This window comes from Taudactylus pleione, unplaced genomic scaffold (assembly GCF_031769625.1).
Source record: "Taudactylus pleione unplaced genomic scaffold, aTauple2 ptg000364l, whole genome shotgun sequence".
Classification (NCBI taxonomy): domain Eukaryota; kingdom Metazoa; phylum Chordata; class Amphibia; order Anura; family Myobatrachidae; genus Taudactylus; species Taudactylus pleione.
The window spans coordinates 324,314-342,344 of record NW_028284765.1 but is presented as its reverse complement, the minus strand read 5'-3'; the positions used below and the strand labels follow the sequence as shown (position 1 = coordinate 342,344).

The following is an 18,031-nucleotide window of genomic DNA, read 5'->3' as shown; positions in this document are numbered from 1 at the left end:
GTATAGAGTAAGACAGGGGCGTATCTACTATCTGTGTATACAGTAAGACAGGGGCGTATCTGCTATTTGTGTATAGTTAGACAGGGGCGTATCTACTATCTGTGTATAGCGTAAGACAGGGGTGTATCTACTATCTGTGTATAGAGTAAGACAGGGGCGTATCTACTATCTGTGTATAGAGTAAGACAGGGGCATATCTGCTATCTGTGTATAGAGAAAGACAGGGGCGTATCTACTATCTGTGTATAGAGTAAGACAGGGGCGTATCTACTATCTGTGTATACAGTAAGACAGGGGCGTATCTGCTATTTGTGTATAGTTAGACAGGGGCGTATCTACTATCTGTGTATAGCGTAAGACAGGGGCGTATCTACTATCTGTGTATAGAGTAAGACAGGGGCGTATCTACTATCTGTGTATAGAGTAAGACAGGGGCATATCTGCTATCTGTGTATAGAGAAAGACAGGGGCGTATCTACTATCTGTGTATAGAGTAAGACAGGGGCGTATCTACTATCTGTGTACAGAGTAAGACAGGGGCGTATCTACTATCTGTGTATAGAGTAAGACAGGGGCGTATCTACTATCTCTGTATAGAGTAAGACAGGGGCGTATCTACTATCAGTGTATAGAGTAAGACAGGGGCGTATCTACTATCTGTGTATAGAGTAAGACAGGGGCCTATCTACTATCTGTGTACAGAGTAAGACAGGGGCGTATCTACTATTTGTGTATAGTAAGACAGGGGCGTATCTACTATCTATGTATAGAGTAAGACTTTGTCCATCAGCCAATAAACATGCACTTATTAGTGCCCTAAGTTCTTGTAACTGTGCTCAGTGTGGAGGTAAAAGACGGCTGGGAAAACCAGTTTCTGTGTTATCTACCACAGCATAGACTAAGTGTGTTGTCCCAGGTTCTGTCTGCCCGTGGCAGCTACCAATATAGTATACTAAGGGGCTAAATCAGAGATATTCACAAGACAGATGGTTTGCTGACAGCTATGATGTTTCAGGACCATCAGCCACAGTCACCTCTAATCACAGCATAACTGTAGCCTATGGAGCCGGAGACAGGGAGGTAATAGCTGCATTCCCCGATAATGGGGGCATGCCGGTCCCGTATCCTGGAAGGGCCGAGGTAAGTGTTTGTGCCTGTAAATGCAGATTTACTATCATTATAATCAGGCAAGAGGTGGCCATTCTGAGAAAGCTTAGGCTTTACTCACATTACTGATGCCGCAATCATCGCAACTGATGGTCACAATGTGTATATGACCCTGTATCTTGGGACCCAGGCATCGGATCTGAGATGCTGCTTGGAGGTTTATTTTTCCTTCACATGCCACCTGCAGAATTAGCAGATATGCACACAGGGCCTGATTCAGTACGGATCGCAACTGCGACAACAATAGTGATTACACTCGCAGTCTCACTGCAAAGATATGTGATACCCCCATAGTTATGGGGTTACCCCTTAGTAAACCAGGGAGACACTTGGGTGTTCTTCAGCCCCTGTCATTTTTTTTAATTTATATATATATACAAGATCATACAGCTCCATTGGCCCCATAGGAAGGATAGTACAGTGAACTTTTGCTGACCTTTCTCCCTCGGACCTTACTGAGCATGTGCAGACAGGGAGGTAGAAAGTGCCCCTTGGACAGAGACCCATTTTTGGAGGGAAAATCCTGCCCCATTGATTGGTAGCATAGGTGTCCAGACAGAGATCCCTGTAGGCGGCCTGTTGCTGGGTCCCCTTTGTCTACTCATAGATAACGGACCGACAGGGAGGAGAGTGAGAGAGAGAGCTTATAAATTACCTTCCTCAGGGCTGTCAGTGCTGAGTCTGGGAGGAATTTCTTAAAAAAGTATTGTCTGTGAGGAGTTGCTGTGGAGTGCCCTTGGAGCTGTAAAACTAAGGAAGCTATAACTTCTATGTTTGCACTGGATTACAATTACCAGACTTCGCATTAGCCGGAAGGCTACCTATTTATTCTGCCAGGGGAGGTGCTCTGATGCCGGATGTGAGTCCTTGGAGGAAGCTTGCCTGGGGATTTGCATAGAGCACTCTGCTTTGGAAGAAGCCCCCTCTGAATAAAGGACTGTCTTCCTAAGTGCCTGTTATCAGGAGGAGTCACATGAGGAAGTCTGTGCATGCTGGGAGAGAAGAGGAGCTGCCTGGGAAGGAGGTCTCATCGCTCCATCGTCGCAGATGAAGCCCCAGCTGAGGAAAAGGTCCCGCCAGTGACGAAAACCCTGCTGGCACCCGCACAGGCAGAAGAAAAGACAGCCCCAGAGGAAGAATGCTTCAGGACCCCTCCTGCTGCTGTGTATGTTTGCTGGTCAGAGCCCCTGTGGAAAGGGATTTGCACCTGTTGCTCCTTGTAAAATACCTGCCAGAGGTCTGCAGCTGGGAGCTCCGGTGCGGTGCTGTGCATCCCGGAGTCTGCAGGTGGGAGCTCTGGTGCGGTGCTGTGCATCCCAGAGCTGCCCTGGACATCGGAGGAGGCCGAATAGCCACTGCTAGGGGTGAGATCATACCAGAACCTCCCTATACTCTGTCCCTCCACAGCTCCTATCTTCCCTCCATTAAGGCCCTGCCTCTCTGTACACCTATCCAATCTGGGTTCCCTGGGTCTATTGCATTATCCTTTACCTTGTGGCTAACCATGATTAGGCTGGGAGACTAGGTTTTGTGTAAAAAATGGGACCGGGAGGTTAGTCTCCCACACAACTGGGTGTAGAAATGGGTCATAGTGTCTTGAATTAGGTAAAGTGTGTGTGTAGTGATGAAATAAAAGATAGGTCACCCCCTCTTTTCCCCAAGTATTGTATCGATGGTCATTTTCTTTCCTGTGAACCTCTGGCTCATGTCCAATGCCACTGTGGGTGATGTATAAAGGATTTTATGTCTAGCTTTAAAGTAAATGTAATGCCATGTGATATGTATTTGGCTCTGTTTACTGTTTGACTCATGTGTTAGCTAAAGTGGTTGATAGTGGCCCTCCGTGGCCCTTTATCTGTTATAGCACTCTGTAAAGCTGTTCACTGCTCGCTGTGTTATTATTGTCAATGCTGATTAATATTTTGCTTGCATGAAATGTTTGAATCTTTACTGATATTGGGGTTAATGTAAATTGTCTCTTATACACTGCTTGGCCCGGTATCCATTTCAAAGTCCATTCATGCTGAAGTAATTTAATTACTTGTGCTGTCCTCTCATTAGCAAAAGGTGCATGCTTACTGTGAATCTGTTGCTTTGTCAATTCCCATGATGTAATGTACATTACTTGTTTTATTTAGCCCTGTGTAACCCCGGCTGGCAATTCTGGTAGTAAAAGTTGCATTATTGTGCTTGGGCCATTTACTCTGCGTGAACTGTTAGCTGTTACAGCTGGAGAACTACAAGTACCAGCCTAACTTGCATGTTCTTTATTGAGCTTGGGCCATTTACTCTGCATAGACTTTTAGCCGTTACAGCTGGAGAACTACAAGTACCAGCCTAACTTGCATGTGCTTTATTGAGCTTGGGCCATGTACTCTACATGAACTGTTAGACGTTACAGCCAGAGAACTACAAGTACCAGCCTGACTTGCATGTGCTTTGTTGAGCTTGGGCCATTTACTCTGCATAGACTGTTAGCCATTACAGCTGCAGAACTACAAGTAATGGCTTAACCGGCATGTGCAATATTGAGCTTGGGCCATTTACTCTGCATGAACTATTAACCATTACAGCTGGAGAACTACAACTACCAGCCTAACTTGCATGTGCTTTATTGAGCTTGGGCCATTTACTCTGCATGAACGGTTAGTCGTTACAGCTGGAGAACTACAAGTACAAGCTTGGCCTGCATCTGTTTTTTTTCCCACATTATTCCTCAGCAATAAGGGAGCGTTAACACAGACTGTATGTCACAGCTATAGACTGCCGAAGCACCATTGATTCAAGCTAGACCATCAGGTTTCATATTTAGGTCTCTCATTTGTTTTTTTGGTAAAGTAAAGTTCTGCAGGAATTGTGGTTCTTGTTGGTTTCACATTGCTTGCCAGCTGGGGTCACCGGTAGATGACGGGGAGGTAACAAATACCTTGTCATTGAAAAGTGTAATTAATATCATTCCATCTGTAAATGGTTAATATCTCCTGTTATGTGTTGTTAATTATTAACAAATAATAAAATTGTGTTGCACCTTCCCTCCTGACTGGTCATTGTGTCTGCAACAAGAGAATTCAGGCTTGCCTCTCTGTCACGGTGTGTCCTATCTGAGCACAGGGAAATCGGCCACCGAAGCAATCAGAACACACCTGAACCTGGTGCTAGTGGTGCAGCACTGTACAAACCAGACAGTACATCACATAAATTTTTGGTGTCACAAACAGGATACGGAGATTCCACACAAGCCTACCCTTACAGATGCAATGGAAACCAAACAGTCATCTGCATGCAGCACTTCCCAGGAGGGGACCAGCCTTACCCCTATCACTATGCCTTACTACTTTGGGGTCCCATGGCTGCCATGTTATTCCGGTGAAGTGGGAGATAAAGGAACAGGGAGTCTGAAAGACTTCAAAGCAAAACTAAGGTCCATGTTCAGATTATACTCGCTGACTGAAGCACAGAAAGTGGTAGTCCTGATAGGACAATTAAAAGGGTCAGCTTTAAGAGAAGTCACCTCCTGGCCAAATCGTGAAAAGAAAATAGTCAAACAGATATTCGAGAGGCTAACAACAACCTTTGAAAAGAAAACTATGTCAGAGCTGAAGATGCGGTTCCATGCCAGGATACAGCAACATGGAGAATCACTCCTTGATTATGCCCTTAGTCATCAGGAGATGTTGAAGGCCATTCAGCAAGTGGATGAAGATGAAGTGAGAGATGCTGATAAAACCTTAATTGATCAGTTTACGGAAGGCGTGAGGGGAGAACCCATGAGAATCCATTTGCGATTATTGCAGCGGCAAGACCCAGAAGCAACTTTCCTGGACTTTAAAGAGACAGCCATCCTGGTGGTAGGTGAAAATACCAGATCAAGAAATGGGGAGCGGGACCCAGTAACAGCCTCAGCGACCCAAAGCAGTCAGAAATTGAAAGTGGACCAGTTAGTATCCTTAAGCAAACAAGTAGCCAAACTTGCTAAGGAAATACTGTCCTTAAAAGCTAACCAGCAGGAAGATTCGATCAGATTGAGAGCCAAGAGGAGGCCATACAGGGAAAACTGGAGAAACCCAGGACAAAGGCCCACGGATCAGTTCGACCAACAAGGGCACCCTATCTGTCGGTGATGTCATCAAAGCAGACACATGGAACGTGAATGTTACACAGAGGCATTAAACTCCGAAGTCCTGAGGCTGAGGACCAACCCTCAGGAAGAACAGAGACAATAGGTCCAATCTTGGAAGAAGGACAATCCAGAACCACGAATCCACTCAACAATACCTCCACAGGCATAAGAAGAATGCTGGGTCAGGTGGTTTGGTTTAACATACAACACAGATATGGTTTTATAAACCCAAATAGCCTCACGTTGGGTGTGTTTGTGCACTTCACAGCCATTAAGAAGAAGAACTCCAGGAACTACTTGCGCAGTGTGGGAGATGGAGAGATGGTTGAGTTCGAAATTGCGATTGGAGAGAAAGGTGCTAAAGCCATAAATGTGACTGGTCCTGGAGGTGTTCCTGTACAAGGCAGCTGATATGCAGCTCAACACAACAGGCATTATCCTACTAACAGAGTGCATCACAAACGGAGATTGAACAGAAGAAGCTACGATGTTCCAACGCAGTCACAGGAACATCCACCACAAGTCCCAAGTGTGTCCACTCCCATTGAAAATAAGGAAGTTAAGAAGATAGACAAAGGAGTAGGAACAGACATTGAGTGGTCAGGGATAGAAAACCTGGCGAACAACCTAGATACAGAATTGTCTGCACACAAAGAGATGGTACTTAACCTAGGAATAAGGCAGCACCATGGTACAGATCAATGGCTTCCCTGTCAAGAGCAATGATGAGAGCCAAATTAGGGTGAACAACAGAGATGCTGGTATGGCCTCATGCAAACAACCAGAGTTGCTGACAAACCAAGGAGAAGGTCCAGATCAGGTAGCTGACTCATTGGTGACAGAGAGGTCAAGTTTCCCTGCAGACCCGACCATTAGCAATCCAATGGATGTGCTACTGCTCACAGACTTTCCAGTAACGTGGAAGAGTGTCGACACTCAGTCCCCAAGGAGACAACTCTTGAAACTGTGACAGGAGAAGAGGGACTCAGACGTTCCGAGAGAAGCACAAAAGGGGTCTTACCTCTTAGATATAGAGACTGAATCTAGGTTTACATGAATATAATTTGTTACGTGAAAAATACATTGTTACTTTGCAAAACAAACATCCTTACTAGATCAGAATACGTGAGGACACATATTATTTTAGGGGGCAAGTGTGTGATACCCCCATAGTTATGGGGTTACCCCTTAGTAAATCAGGGAGACACTTGGGTGTTCTTCAGCCCCTGTAATTTTTGATATATTTTATATATATATATATATATATATATATATATATACATACACACACACACACACAAAAACAGAAAACCCAGCACTCACCATGTTTAAACACCCACAATGATGTATAAATAAGTAAATAAATAATGGGGATTTGGTTCATGGATTGATCAATGCATAAAAGCCATTAGCTGGCAGGTGAGCTTTAAATCAGGTAAAATTTTCTCAGTCTAAACTATGTGATAGCAGCTACCAGGTTTCCATCAGTGTGACGGATAGTGTAGGACCTGCAGAGAGTGGGGTCCCGTGATGTGGGCTGCGGGCTTAAATGCATTGATCAATCCATGAACCAAATCCCCATTATTTATTTACTTATTTGTGGGTGTTTAAACATGGTGAGTGCTGGGTTTTCTGTTTTTATTTATTTAAGCAATGTGGTCACAGGCCACTTGCACCCCAGTCCTGGGAATGGCGAGTGCAGGTCTGCACCCCAAATCTAGGAGTGGCGAGTGCAGTGGATTTCTGTCTTTGTATATATATACACACACATATACATATATATACATATATACAAGATCATACAGCTCCATTGGCCCCATAGGATAGTACAGTGAACTTTTGCTGACCATTCTCCCTCGAACCTTACTGAGCATGTGCAGACAGGGAGGTAGAAAATGCCCCTTGGTCAGCGACCCATTTTTGGAGGGAAAATCCAGCCCCATTGATTGGTAGCCTAGGTGTCCCGGCAGAGATCCCTGTAGGCGGCCTGGTGCTGGGTCCCATCTGTCCACTCATAGATGCAGGACCGAAAGGGAGGAGAGTGAGGGAGAGCTTATAAATTACCTTCCTCAGGGCAGTAAGTGCTGAGTCTGGGAGGAATTTCTGAAAAAAGGATTGTCTGTGAGGAGTTGCTGTGGAGTGCCCTTGGATCTGTAAAACTATGGATGCTATAACTTATGTGTTTGCCCTGGATTACAATTACCAGACGTCACATTAGCCAGAAGGCTACCTATCTATCCTGCCAGGAGATGTGCTCTGATGCTGGATGTGAGTCCCTGGAGGAAGCTTGCCTGGGGATTTGCATAGAGCACCCTGCTTTGGAAGAAGCCCCCTCTGAATAAAGGACAGCCTTCCTGAGTGCCTATTATCAGGAGGCGCCGCATGAGCAAGTCTGCACATGCTGGGAGAGAAGAGGAGCTGCCTTGGAAGGAGGTCTCATCGCTCCATCGTCGCAGATGAAGCCCCAGCTGAGGAAAAGGTCCCGCCAGTGACGAAAACCCTGCTGGCAAATGCACGGGAAGAAGAAAAAATAGCCCCAGAGGAAGAGAGCTTGAGGACCCCTCCTGCTGCTGTGTGTGTTTGCTGGACAGAGCCCCTGTGGAAATTGATTTGCACCTGTTGCCTCTTGTAAAATACCTGCTGGAGGTCTGCAGCTGGAAGCTCCGGTGCGGTGCTGTGCATCCCAGAGTTGCCCTGGACATCGGAGGAGGCTGAATAGCCACTGCTAGGGGTGAGATCATACCAGAACCTCCCTATAATCTGTCCCTCCACAGCTCCTATCTTCCCTCCATTAAGGCCCTGCCTCTCTGTACACCTATCTAATCTGGGTTCCCTGGGTCTATTGCATTATCCTTTACCTTGTGGCTAAACATGATTAGGCTGGAAGACTAGGTTTTGTGTAAAAGCTGGGATCGGGGGAGGTTAGTCTCCCACACAACTGGGTGTAGAAAAGGGTCATAGTGTCTTGAATTAGGTAAAGTGTGTGTGTAGTGATGAAATAGGGGGGAAGCAAAAGACAGGTCACCCCCTCTTTTCCCCAAGTATTGTATTGGTGGTCATTTTATTTCCTGTGAACCTCTGGCTCATGTCCAGGAGGGGACGTTACTGACGGGCATCGGCTCATGTCCAATGCCACTGTGGGTGATGTATAAAGGATTTTATGTCTAGCTTTAAACTAAATGTAATGCCATGTGATATGTATTTGGCTCTGTTTACTGCTTGACTCATGTGTTAGCTAAAGTGGTTGATAGTGGCCCTTTATCTGTTATAGCACTCTGTAAAGCTGTTCACTGCTCGCTGTGTTATTATTGTCAATGCTGATTAATATTTTGCTTGCATGAAATGTTTGAATCTTTACTGATATTGGGGTTAATGTAAATTGTCTCTTATACACTGCTTGGCCCGGTATCCATTTCAAAGTCCATTCATGCTGATGTAATTTATATTACTTGTGCTGTCCTCTCATTAGCAAAAGGTGCATGCTTACTGTGAATCTGTTGCTTTGTCAATTCCTGTGATGTAATGCACATTACTTGTTTTATTTAGCCCTGTGTAACCTCGGCTGGCAATTCTGGTAGTAAAAGTTGCATTATTGTGCTTGGGCCATTTACTCTCCATAGACTTTTAGCCATTACAGCTGGAGAACTACCAGTACCAGCCTAACTTGCATGTGCTTTGTTGAGCTTGGACCATTTACTCTGCATAGACTGTTAGCCATTACAGCTGGAGAACTACAAGTACCAGCCTAACTTGCATGTGCTTTATTGAGCTTGGGCCATGTACTCTACATGAACTGTTAGCCTTAACAGCTGGAGAACTACCAGTACCAGCCTAACTTGCATGTGCTTTGTTGAGCTTGGACCATTTACTCTGCATAGACTGTTAGCCATTACAGCTGGAGAACTACAAGTACCAGCCTAACTTGCATGTGCTTTATTGAGCTTGGGCCATTTACTCTGCATAGACTGTTAGCCATTACAGCTGGAGAACTATAAGTACAAGCTTGGCCTGCATGTGTTTTTTTCCCACGTTATTCCTCTGCAAAAAGGGAGCATTAACACAGACTGTATTTCACAGCAATAGACTGCCAGAGCACCATTGATTCAAGCTAGACCAGCAGGTTTCATATTTAAGTCTCTCATTTGTTTTTTTGGTAAAGTAAAGTTCTGCAGGAATTGTGGTTCTTTTTGGTGTCACATTGCTTGCCAGCTGGGGTCACCGGTAGATGACGGGGAGGTAATAAATAAATACCTTGTCATTGAAAAGTGTAATTAATATCATTCCATCTGTAAATGGTAAATATATCCTGTCATTTGTTGTTAATTATTAACAAATAATAAAATTGCGTTGCACCTTCCCTCCTGACTGGTCATTGTGTCTGCAAAAGGGGAATTCAGGCTTGCCTCTCTGTCATGGTGTGTCCTATCTGACCACGGGGAAATCAGCCACCAAAGCAATCCGTACACTCCAAAATCTGGTGCTAGTGGTGCAGCAATGTACAAACCAGTTAGTACAACACAGATTTGCTAATGTCTGCGAGCGCTATGCTGTCACAGCACAAAATAAGAACGCCCCCTTACCTTACACCAGAGGTTACCAAACGCAGCCCACAAAGCTCCACAACAGATCAGGTGTTAGAGATATCCATGGCTGAGCACAGGTGAATTAATTAGTATCTTAGTCAATTTGATTTAACCACCTGTGCCCAACTATTGATATCACTAAAACCTGATCTGTTGGGGAGCCTTGAAAGACCACATTTGGGAACCTCTGCCTTACAAACATCTGTAATACTTTCCAAATCTGCAAAAACATCAGTTACATGGAGTACAATAGCAGCCTCACGCACACTTGCACAAGCTCTGACCTTACGCAGAAATTACTAACCTCATCACACGCAGTGAAAAGCCTGAGCTGCATATGGCCTCTCAGTGCATTCTCCTGCAATGGAGTTCTAATGCACAGGCACATCTGCATTTTGCCGACCACCCCCAATCACCTCTACAAATGGTACTTCCTCTCAATCACTCGGTGATGCGTCTGCGTAGTTACTGTAATCGCAGTCCTGATAGCAGTGGAGTGTTTGTGCATGTGCACTGTGATCCATATGCATGCGTAGAACACAACAACCAGCCAATTGCTGCAGAATCAGGCCTACAGTCCAAAGACGTACAGTACATGCTGTGTTCATGGGCAACCAACGCTGAATCAGCACTTAAGTCACGGTTCTAGACTGATACTTTTTTGTAGGTTAGTCAGGTTTAAAGTATCACTTGACCAGGATAATGTTATTAGGGCATAATGAGGGCTAGCTCCCATTTGGATAAGCATTCAGCAGTCCCTTGTTGATAGTTCTGACAAGTTAGTAGAGCAATTACTGCATGTGAGACAAACACTATAAGATTGCAACACAAAACAATGGGCCTCTTTCAGACCCTTCAGCTGTCCGCTCGCAAGTGGGTCGATGGTCTGCACTGCACATGCGCACAACGGAGGGAGCTCCGTCGTGCGCATGCGCGAGACGCGACGAGTGAAGGACTTGCCTTAGCTCGTAGTGTCTCTTCAAAGGGGGCGTGCTGTCCATGTTGACTGACAGCACGCCCCCTTTGTTGGGCATGCCGGGGGCATGCCTGCCAGACGGAGGCGTTCCCAACGGAACGCCTACCGTCTGAAGCCGAGCCCACTGACATCACTAGTGATGTCAGTGGGAGTGATTTTGGCTCTGATAGAGCCAAAATCATTCCTGGCCCTGCGGTTGAAAACCTCAACCGCAGGCTGCTGCTCGCAGTGGCGATGGTCGCGACCATCGCGACCATCATCCTGCACGTTCGTATATGCTGTGGGTGGTGACCCACAGCTATGCGAGCGTCCAGAAGGACGCTCCATATTTATGGAGGTGGGCCCTGATTCAGAGCGAGCGCTCTGGTCAGAGCGTCCGGCTCTGAATCAGGGCCAATGTTTGCAGATTTGTCTACAAGTATCGCAGCTTCTGCTTTTTCCCTAACTTACCGGTAGTCTTACTAACATGATAATAGCACCCAGAAGAGCATGCTAGTTCCTTTATTGCTATCTGTAGGATTCTGAATTATTTACATGTAAAGTAGCTGTCTATAAGTTGCTGCCCCCCAGAACATTAGGTACACATATAGGACTATAAAATGCTTTATGCAATTAATGCCAATGTGACTGTCCTGGCTGGGAAATGACCATCTCTTCAGGGCAGCAAAGATCTGAGAAAGATGATGAGTTAATGTGTTTTAGGTGATGACTCTGAGGATACTAGCTGAGTGGAATTAGATTGTACAGGTCGGACACACAGTGAAATAATTTCATATAAGTCTCCGAATGTTACTTATTCTGGTCATACAGAAGCATCAACATTTTATATAGTTAACACAAAACATCTGTAAATCCTTAGCATAAAATGATGTGTATAGAGTGATTCCCCCATGGAAAAACCTTGGCCTGTGAAACATCCATGAGACCTACAGCTGCTACTTCTGATGCTGATCCTCCCCCAAACAAACTGTCATTGACACCCCGCATACATGCACAATTTGTTATAGATATCATTGTCCCCCCAAAAAATTCATATATCCAAAGCATAGCACATTTTTGTGTCCCTTTTATGTGAATTATAATTTACCCTTCACTAATTTGCTGTGATTTCTATCAACCTGTCCTGTTAGATGTGACTCATTTTTTGGGGAGTTTTTGTTGACAATTTTCCAAATTTTCACTTGATAATCCAGTAATTTATATTCTTGACATGAAAAAAGATCAGGGCCCAAGGTGTGTTTGGCAGCTCCTAATCTGACAGTATAGACATTAGTAAATACAATAAATACAATAAATGAGTAAATACAATGGGGTGGACTAAAAACAGCTGGGCAAAAAATACAAGAAAATGGCATTTGTCACATACTGCCTTTTAATAAATATAAACCACTGTTATACACATGCGGCAATAGTGCATATCCATTACACTCAGGAAAAACTCTCCCTCTATTCTTTTTTTATTTTAATGTATTTTTATCGATATAAAATCAGTACAGTTAAAGCACAAAAAAATATCCATACATAGAAAATATTAGGAACATAATATGAAATGGTGACCACAAACATAGAAAAGTAGAGATGAGTATTAGAACTAGCAGCCATAATCACATTTGTAAAAGAAATATTCTTAAATTGATTACTGATTAATTGTGTAAGAGAATCGTAACACAAATCCACAGAAAGACATATATAAATAAATAAAAAATAAATTCACACCAATTAAATTAAAGAAATAAAGATTAAATAAATAAATAAAAACAAAGTCTCTCTCCCCCTAGGAGAACCTCACACCCACTACATCTTTAACAATGTTCGAGTCAAGAGCGATAGGGAAGATCCTGTCATTTCACTCATGTCACAATTCTTACGTATTAGAATAAATCAGCACACCATGCAACAGACCTTACATGAAAAATTCTTACACACCCAGAGTAACAAAACACATTGATATATATATATACACATACACAACTCTCAACTCAGAGACAGCCCATATATGAGGAGTGTCGTAACATGTAGGCTACCGGAGAACAACATGTACAATTGCATACACTGCTGATATTGGCACATATATGATTGGATGAGGAATGGAAAATGCTGAAACGACCAGTGATTCTCGTATGCTGATATAATTGTGGATTATTCCACTGTTTAAGGTACCCCTCCACCACACAGGTGATTGAAACTGGTGAAGGGTCCAAAAGGTCTATACGAGATTGCACTAGGATGCGCTCCTTTTCCACTTTTTGTTTGATATATATATATATATATATATATTATATAAAACTGTTATGTATAAGTGTTATGTCGGTTACTGTTTATCATGCTGGTGACTAACATATTACTGAAAAATATACAAAATACTTGTTCCTTGTGTTCAATACTGATTTAAAAGTATTTTCAAGATATGAAAATCATGAATTTAGTTTGGATGATCTACTATATTTCTATTTACACTTTGTTTCACTTTGTGAGAAGCCGATTATCCCACAATAATGCTTTAGGCCTGTGGGGGGAATCCAGACACGCTGGTAGAAACCTTCTTAAACACAGGGAGAATATATAAGCTGCCGTCAGAACATTCTGTGGTCACATGAGGGCAAATGAACTCAGTGCTGCTACGCTGATTATTGTGCTGCCATAATGTCCATTTGCAAATATAGAGGAATACCATTAAATACATTATGCTTCCTGCATACTCTGTAATAGTTTCAGACTCGCCTGAGATGTCATAGCAATGTCTATATGTAATCATTGTCCTCTCTGTTGTTAATGATCATTTCATTGGATGGACAATTGTTTCTGTAAACGTTGTGTTTCTCATCTGTATATATCAGATTCCATTACATCATGCTCTTCTTCCATTCACGTTTCACTAGTGCACTTAATCAAAACACACACAGGGAAAGCAGCTACTGGACAGATTTGCATGTATTATCCTGCTCCTTCCTCGTTCTGCCCAGCATGAAATCATTACACTACTGACACTTGCTTAGAGATTCTCTTATTATTCATTAAGGGAACAAGAGAAGTTGTCTACTTTTATAGAATGGTGCCGGTGGAACAGATTGTGAGAACCATTATTACAGTTATAATCGGGATACATGGGATCCTCATAAACACCGCCATCATCACTGTGTACCTCAAACCCTGGAGAAGGATCACTAATCCCAGTGACAGTGACCAAATCCTGCTCTCTATGGCTCTCAGCAAGGTCCTCCTGCAATTCTCAATGTTGCTTAATACTTACTTGTTTACTTTCCAGATACAAAGAGAGATTAACACAAAAATATTCTTACTTTCTTTTTATGTCCTTTTTGTCTTTTTCAACATGAGTTTTTGGAACACCACCTGGCTCTCCATCTGCTATTGTGTGAAGCTCGTCAAGATGACCCATCAGACTGTCCTAAGGATGACAATGTGGTTCTCCTCTTCCATTAACAAACTGCTCATAGGATCAGCAATGTGCTCAGTTCTGTTGAATTTGCCCTTTTTCTGGATATCAGAGATTTTTCTACAAAATACAAATAATACTGATAAGCCAATAAGATTTACAATGAAGGTGAATGTCCCTTACAGTGTATTGAATATGATATTAAGCTACACCCTGCCTTATACCCTGACTGTCATCTGTATTGGGCTCAGTGTGACGTCTCTCCTGCAGCATGTCTGGAGGGTCAGGCAGAACGTGTCCGAGGTCAGCTCATCTCCTCAGCTCCAGGCTCTTGTTCGGGCGGCTGTGACAATGACCCTACGTGTGGTTTTGGACTTGACATTCCTTATTATCATTATTTATTCTTTTTTTGTATCATTTAACCCAGAACGTGCACTAGAAATATTCTTACTGCTGTTTCTCTTGTCATATCCATCAGTACAGTCCTTCATATTAATCTTTGGAAACCCCAAATTAAAGAGAAGTCTCCTGGGGCAAGAGTCCACCTAGTCATTTGATAATTTGATGGATCATAGATGAGCAGTAGACAGTCACTGGATTTAAAACACTTTTTTGTCACCCCAAGTAAGAGATAGGTGAAAGCAACCAAAATACTGCATTACACACTCAGAAAGTTTTTATTTGTAATAAATATCTTTATATTGAGCATTTGTTTTTTTATATCAAATTTATTAAGATTTAGAAATAGAAAATATAATCGACATATAGGCCCATATTCAACTTGGAGCGAAAAGCCGAGATCGGGGAAAAAGCTTCGCCGATGACGTCATTTCGCCAGGCGGAAAAGTATCGCCGTATTCAATTTAAAAGACTCTCCGCCTAGACGGAAAGTCAGTGCAATGTAATGGGAGATAAAGTTTCGCCTATGAATAGCAGGCGGAAAAAAGTGCAGAATTGGGGTTTTGGGGTGCAACATTGTGGGAACCCCCGTGCAGCCTTCAGACAGTCCCCCAAAGGTAAACTGCATCAAAATAAAAAAAAAAAACACTTATGAACACCCAAAAAAATCACTTCCAATTTGGGGGGGGGGAATGTTGGGGGACAAAGTTAAAAACTAGAGAACTAGACTCCAGGAGGGTCCCCAAGTATGCCCCTAGTTTTTTCTTTGATTGCAGGAGCTTGCAGCAGGTGGACTTTTCATGATTTTTTAAACTTCACTTTAGCAACTTTAAAATATGCTGACCCCCATTTTCAAGTACCCCAAATTTGCCCGAATAGGTTATTTTCTGCAAAAACCACTCCTGAATACTATTCTGCAACACGTATAGAAAAACGCTATTTAGCAGCTATTCAACCCGTTTAAAAAGACCAAATACCTTCAGCAAGCCAAATCAGGGGTAACCATAGGGAACCCCCATGTCAGAGCATCTTTTGGAGGGTGTCAGGCTGATTTCCCCAAATCTGACAGAACTTTCCACTTGTTTAAGTTTCGCCAGGTCCCGTTTTAGCGAACTATCAACTTGAATCTGGGGATACACGGGCACGCGTGCGATGCCAAACAGTCGAAGCAGGCGGAAAGTCCGGGAGGCGGAAAAGTATTGCGGGTCCACTCAAATTGAATATGGCTCATAGATGTAATTTTACTACCATTATATTGAATTAAGTATCTAGCTAATGGCTGTGACCTGCTTCCTTTCTGGAGAACCCAGGTGTCTAAGCTATGGTGTGGGGGGAGACAGCAACATAAAGTGTAATACACTGAGCAGACCTCACACACCTGTCAGACGCTAATGATGGAGAGAAGAGAATAAAATGTACATTTATATGAGCACATTAAGAGCCACCCACACTAAAAGTATTTATCTCTATGCAATAAAATAACATTTGTGTCCTGTTTAATTATCAACCCTGTAAGTATTGTCATTTACTGCAGCTGATCTCACTGCCTCCCGTAGTGTAAGGTAACATACTGTGTCATTTTATATCTTTGTCATTGTGGTAAGGTTCTATTCAATAATACTAAATTGATACATATATATATATATATATATATATATATATATATATATATATATTAGGGGTGAGCTGGTTCGGATTTCTGAAATCTGAACCCCCCGAGCCCCCCCGATAAGAGGCCGATCCGAGTCAGGCTCGACTGTTTCCCGCCTGACTCGGATCTGAAATCGAGGCAAAACGTCATCATCCCACCTTCCGGGTCTCGCGGGTTTTGGATCCTATATAAGGTACCCGCGTCTGCACCATTTTCTCACTCGGCTGTGGACAGTGAAGAGGGAGGGTGGGAGTTAGGGCTGGCTGGGCTGTGTAGTGTAGTGTAGTGTAGTGCAGAGTAGTGTTGTGCTGCGCTGTGTTGTGCTGTGCTGCTGTTGTACATAGGGGCTGTGTCCACTACTTCAAAGTCCATAGGGGCTGGCTGGACTGTGTTGTGCAGTCAGTTCTCCATAGGGGCTGTGTCCACTCCAAAGTCCTGTGCAGTGTCCCAGTCCTAAAGGGGTGCTGTAGTGTTGTCCAGGGGGTGCTCTGTCCGTCAGGGGTGCTCCCCCCAAGTGCAAAAAAAAAAATATTTTTTCTGTGTTTGTGAATTGTGTGCACTGTGGCTGCACGTGCATCAACAAAGGAGCAGCGCCAAGCGTGCGCCTGTGTCCCATAAGTAAAAGGCCGGCTGGCTTGTCCGTTAAAGGGTGCTGTAACCCCCAAAGGGAACTCCAAACAAAATAAAAAAATATATTTTTTTGTGTTTGTGAATTGTGTGCACTGTGGCCGCACGTGCATCAACAAAGTAGTGGCAAGCGTGCGGCTGTGTCCCATAAATAAAGGGCCAGCTGGATTGACCGCTAAAGGGTGCTGTAACCCCCAAAGGGCACTCCAAACAAAATAAAAATATATATTTCTGTGTTTGTGAATTGTGTGCACTGTGGCCGCACGTGCATCAATAAAGTAGTGCCAAGCGTGCGCCTGTGTCATAAGTAAAGGGCAGGCTGGCTTGTCCGTTAAAGGGTGCTGTAACCCCCAAAGGGCACTCCAAACAAAATAAAAAAATATATATCTGTGTTTGTGAATTGTGTGCACTGTGTCTGCACGTGCATCAACAAAGTAGTGCCAAGCATGCGCCTGTGTCCCATAAATAAAGGGCCAGCTGGATTGACCACTAAAGGGTGCAGTAACCCCCAAAGGTCACTCCAAACAAAATAAAAAAAAATATTTTTTTGTGTTTGTGAATTGTGTGCACTGTGTCTGCACGTGAATCAACAAAGTAGTGCCAAGTGTGCGCCTGTGTCCCATAAATAAAGGGCCGGCTGGATTGACTGCTAAAGGGTGCTATAACCCCCAAAGGGCACTCCAAACAAAATAAAAATATATATTTTTTTGTGTTTGTGAATTGTGTGCGCAGTAGCTGCACGTGCATCAACAGAGGAGCAGCGCCAATCATTTCTTAAAGGGTGGTGTAACCCACAAAGTGCACTAGTCTCCAACAAAAATTCAAAAATTATTTTCTGTGTTTGTGTGCGCCTTAGCCGCACGTATATATCAATATAACATAAATGGAGGACCAAACTTTCTCCGATAAAATAAAATAAGGAAAGATCAAGAACCACTTCCTCCTAGTGCTGAAGCTGCTGCCACTAGTCATGACATAGACGATAACATGCCATCAACGTCATCTGCCAAGGCCGATGCCCAATGTCATAGTAGAGGGCACATACAATCCCAAATGACAAAGTTCAGGAAAATGACCTTGAAAAAAACATTTAAATCATCTGAAGAGAAACGTA

The 18,031-nt window shown here is 43.5% G+C and overlaps 1 protein-coding gene and 1 pseudogene across 1 annotated transcript; both read left to right on the top strand.

Moving 5' to 3' along the window:
- Positions 1-5,317: 5,317 nt before the first annotated feature.
- On the top strand, positions 5,318-5,698 carry LOC148508488 (Y-box-binding protein 1 pseudogene; annotated as a pseudogene).
- An 8,536-nt stretch (positions 5,699-14,234) lies between these two features.
- Positions 14,235-14,789, top strand: LOC148508487 (taste receptor type 2 member 41-like). The gene has a single exon (XM_088444451.1). The coding sequence runs from the start codon at positions 14,235-14,237 to the stop codon at positions 14,787-14,789; it is 555 nt and encodes a 184-aa protein (XP_088300577.1).
- The last annotated feature ends 3,242 nt before the right edge of the window (positions 14,790-18,031 follow it).

Coding starts and splice junctions, on each gene's coding strand:
- LOC148508487 (XM_088444451.1), top strand. CDS start 14,235: ATGACCCATCAGACTGTCCTAAGGATGACAATGTGGTTCTCCTCTTCC.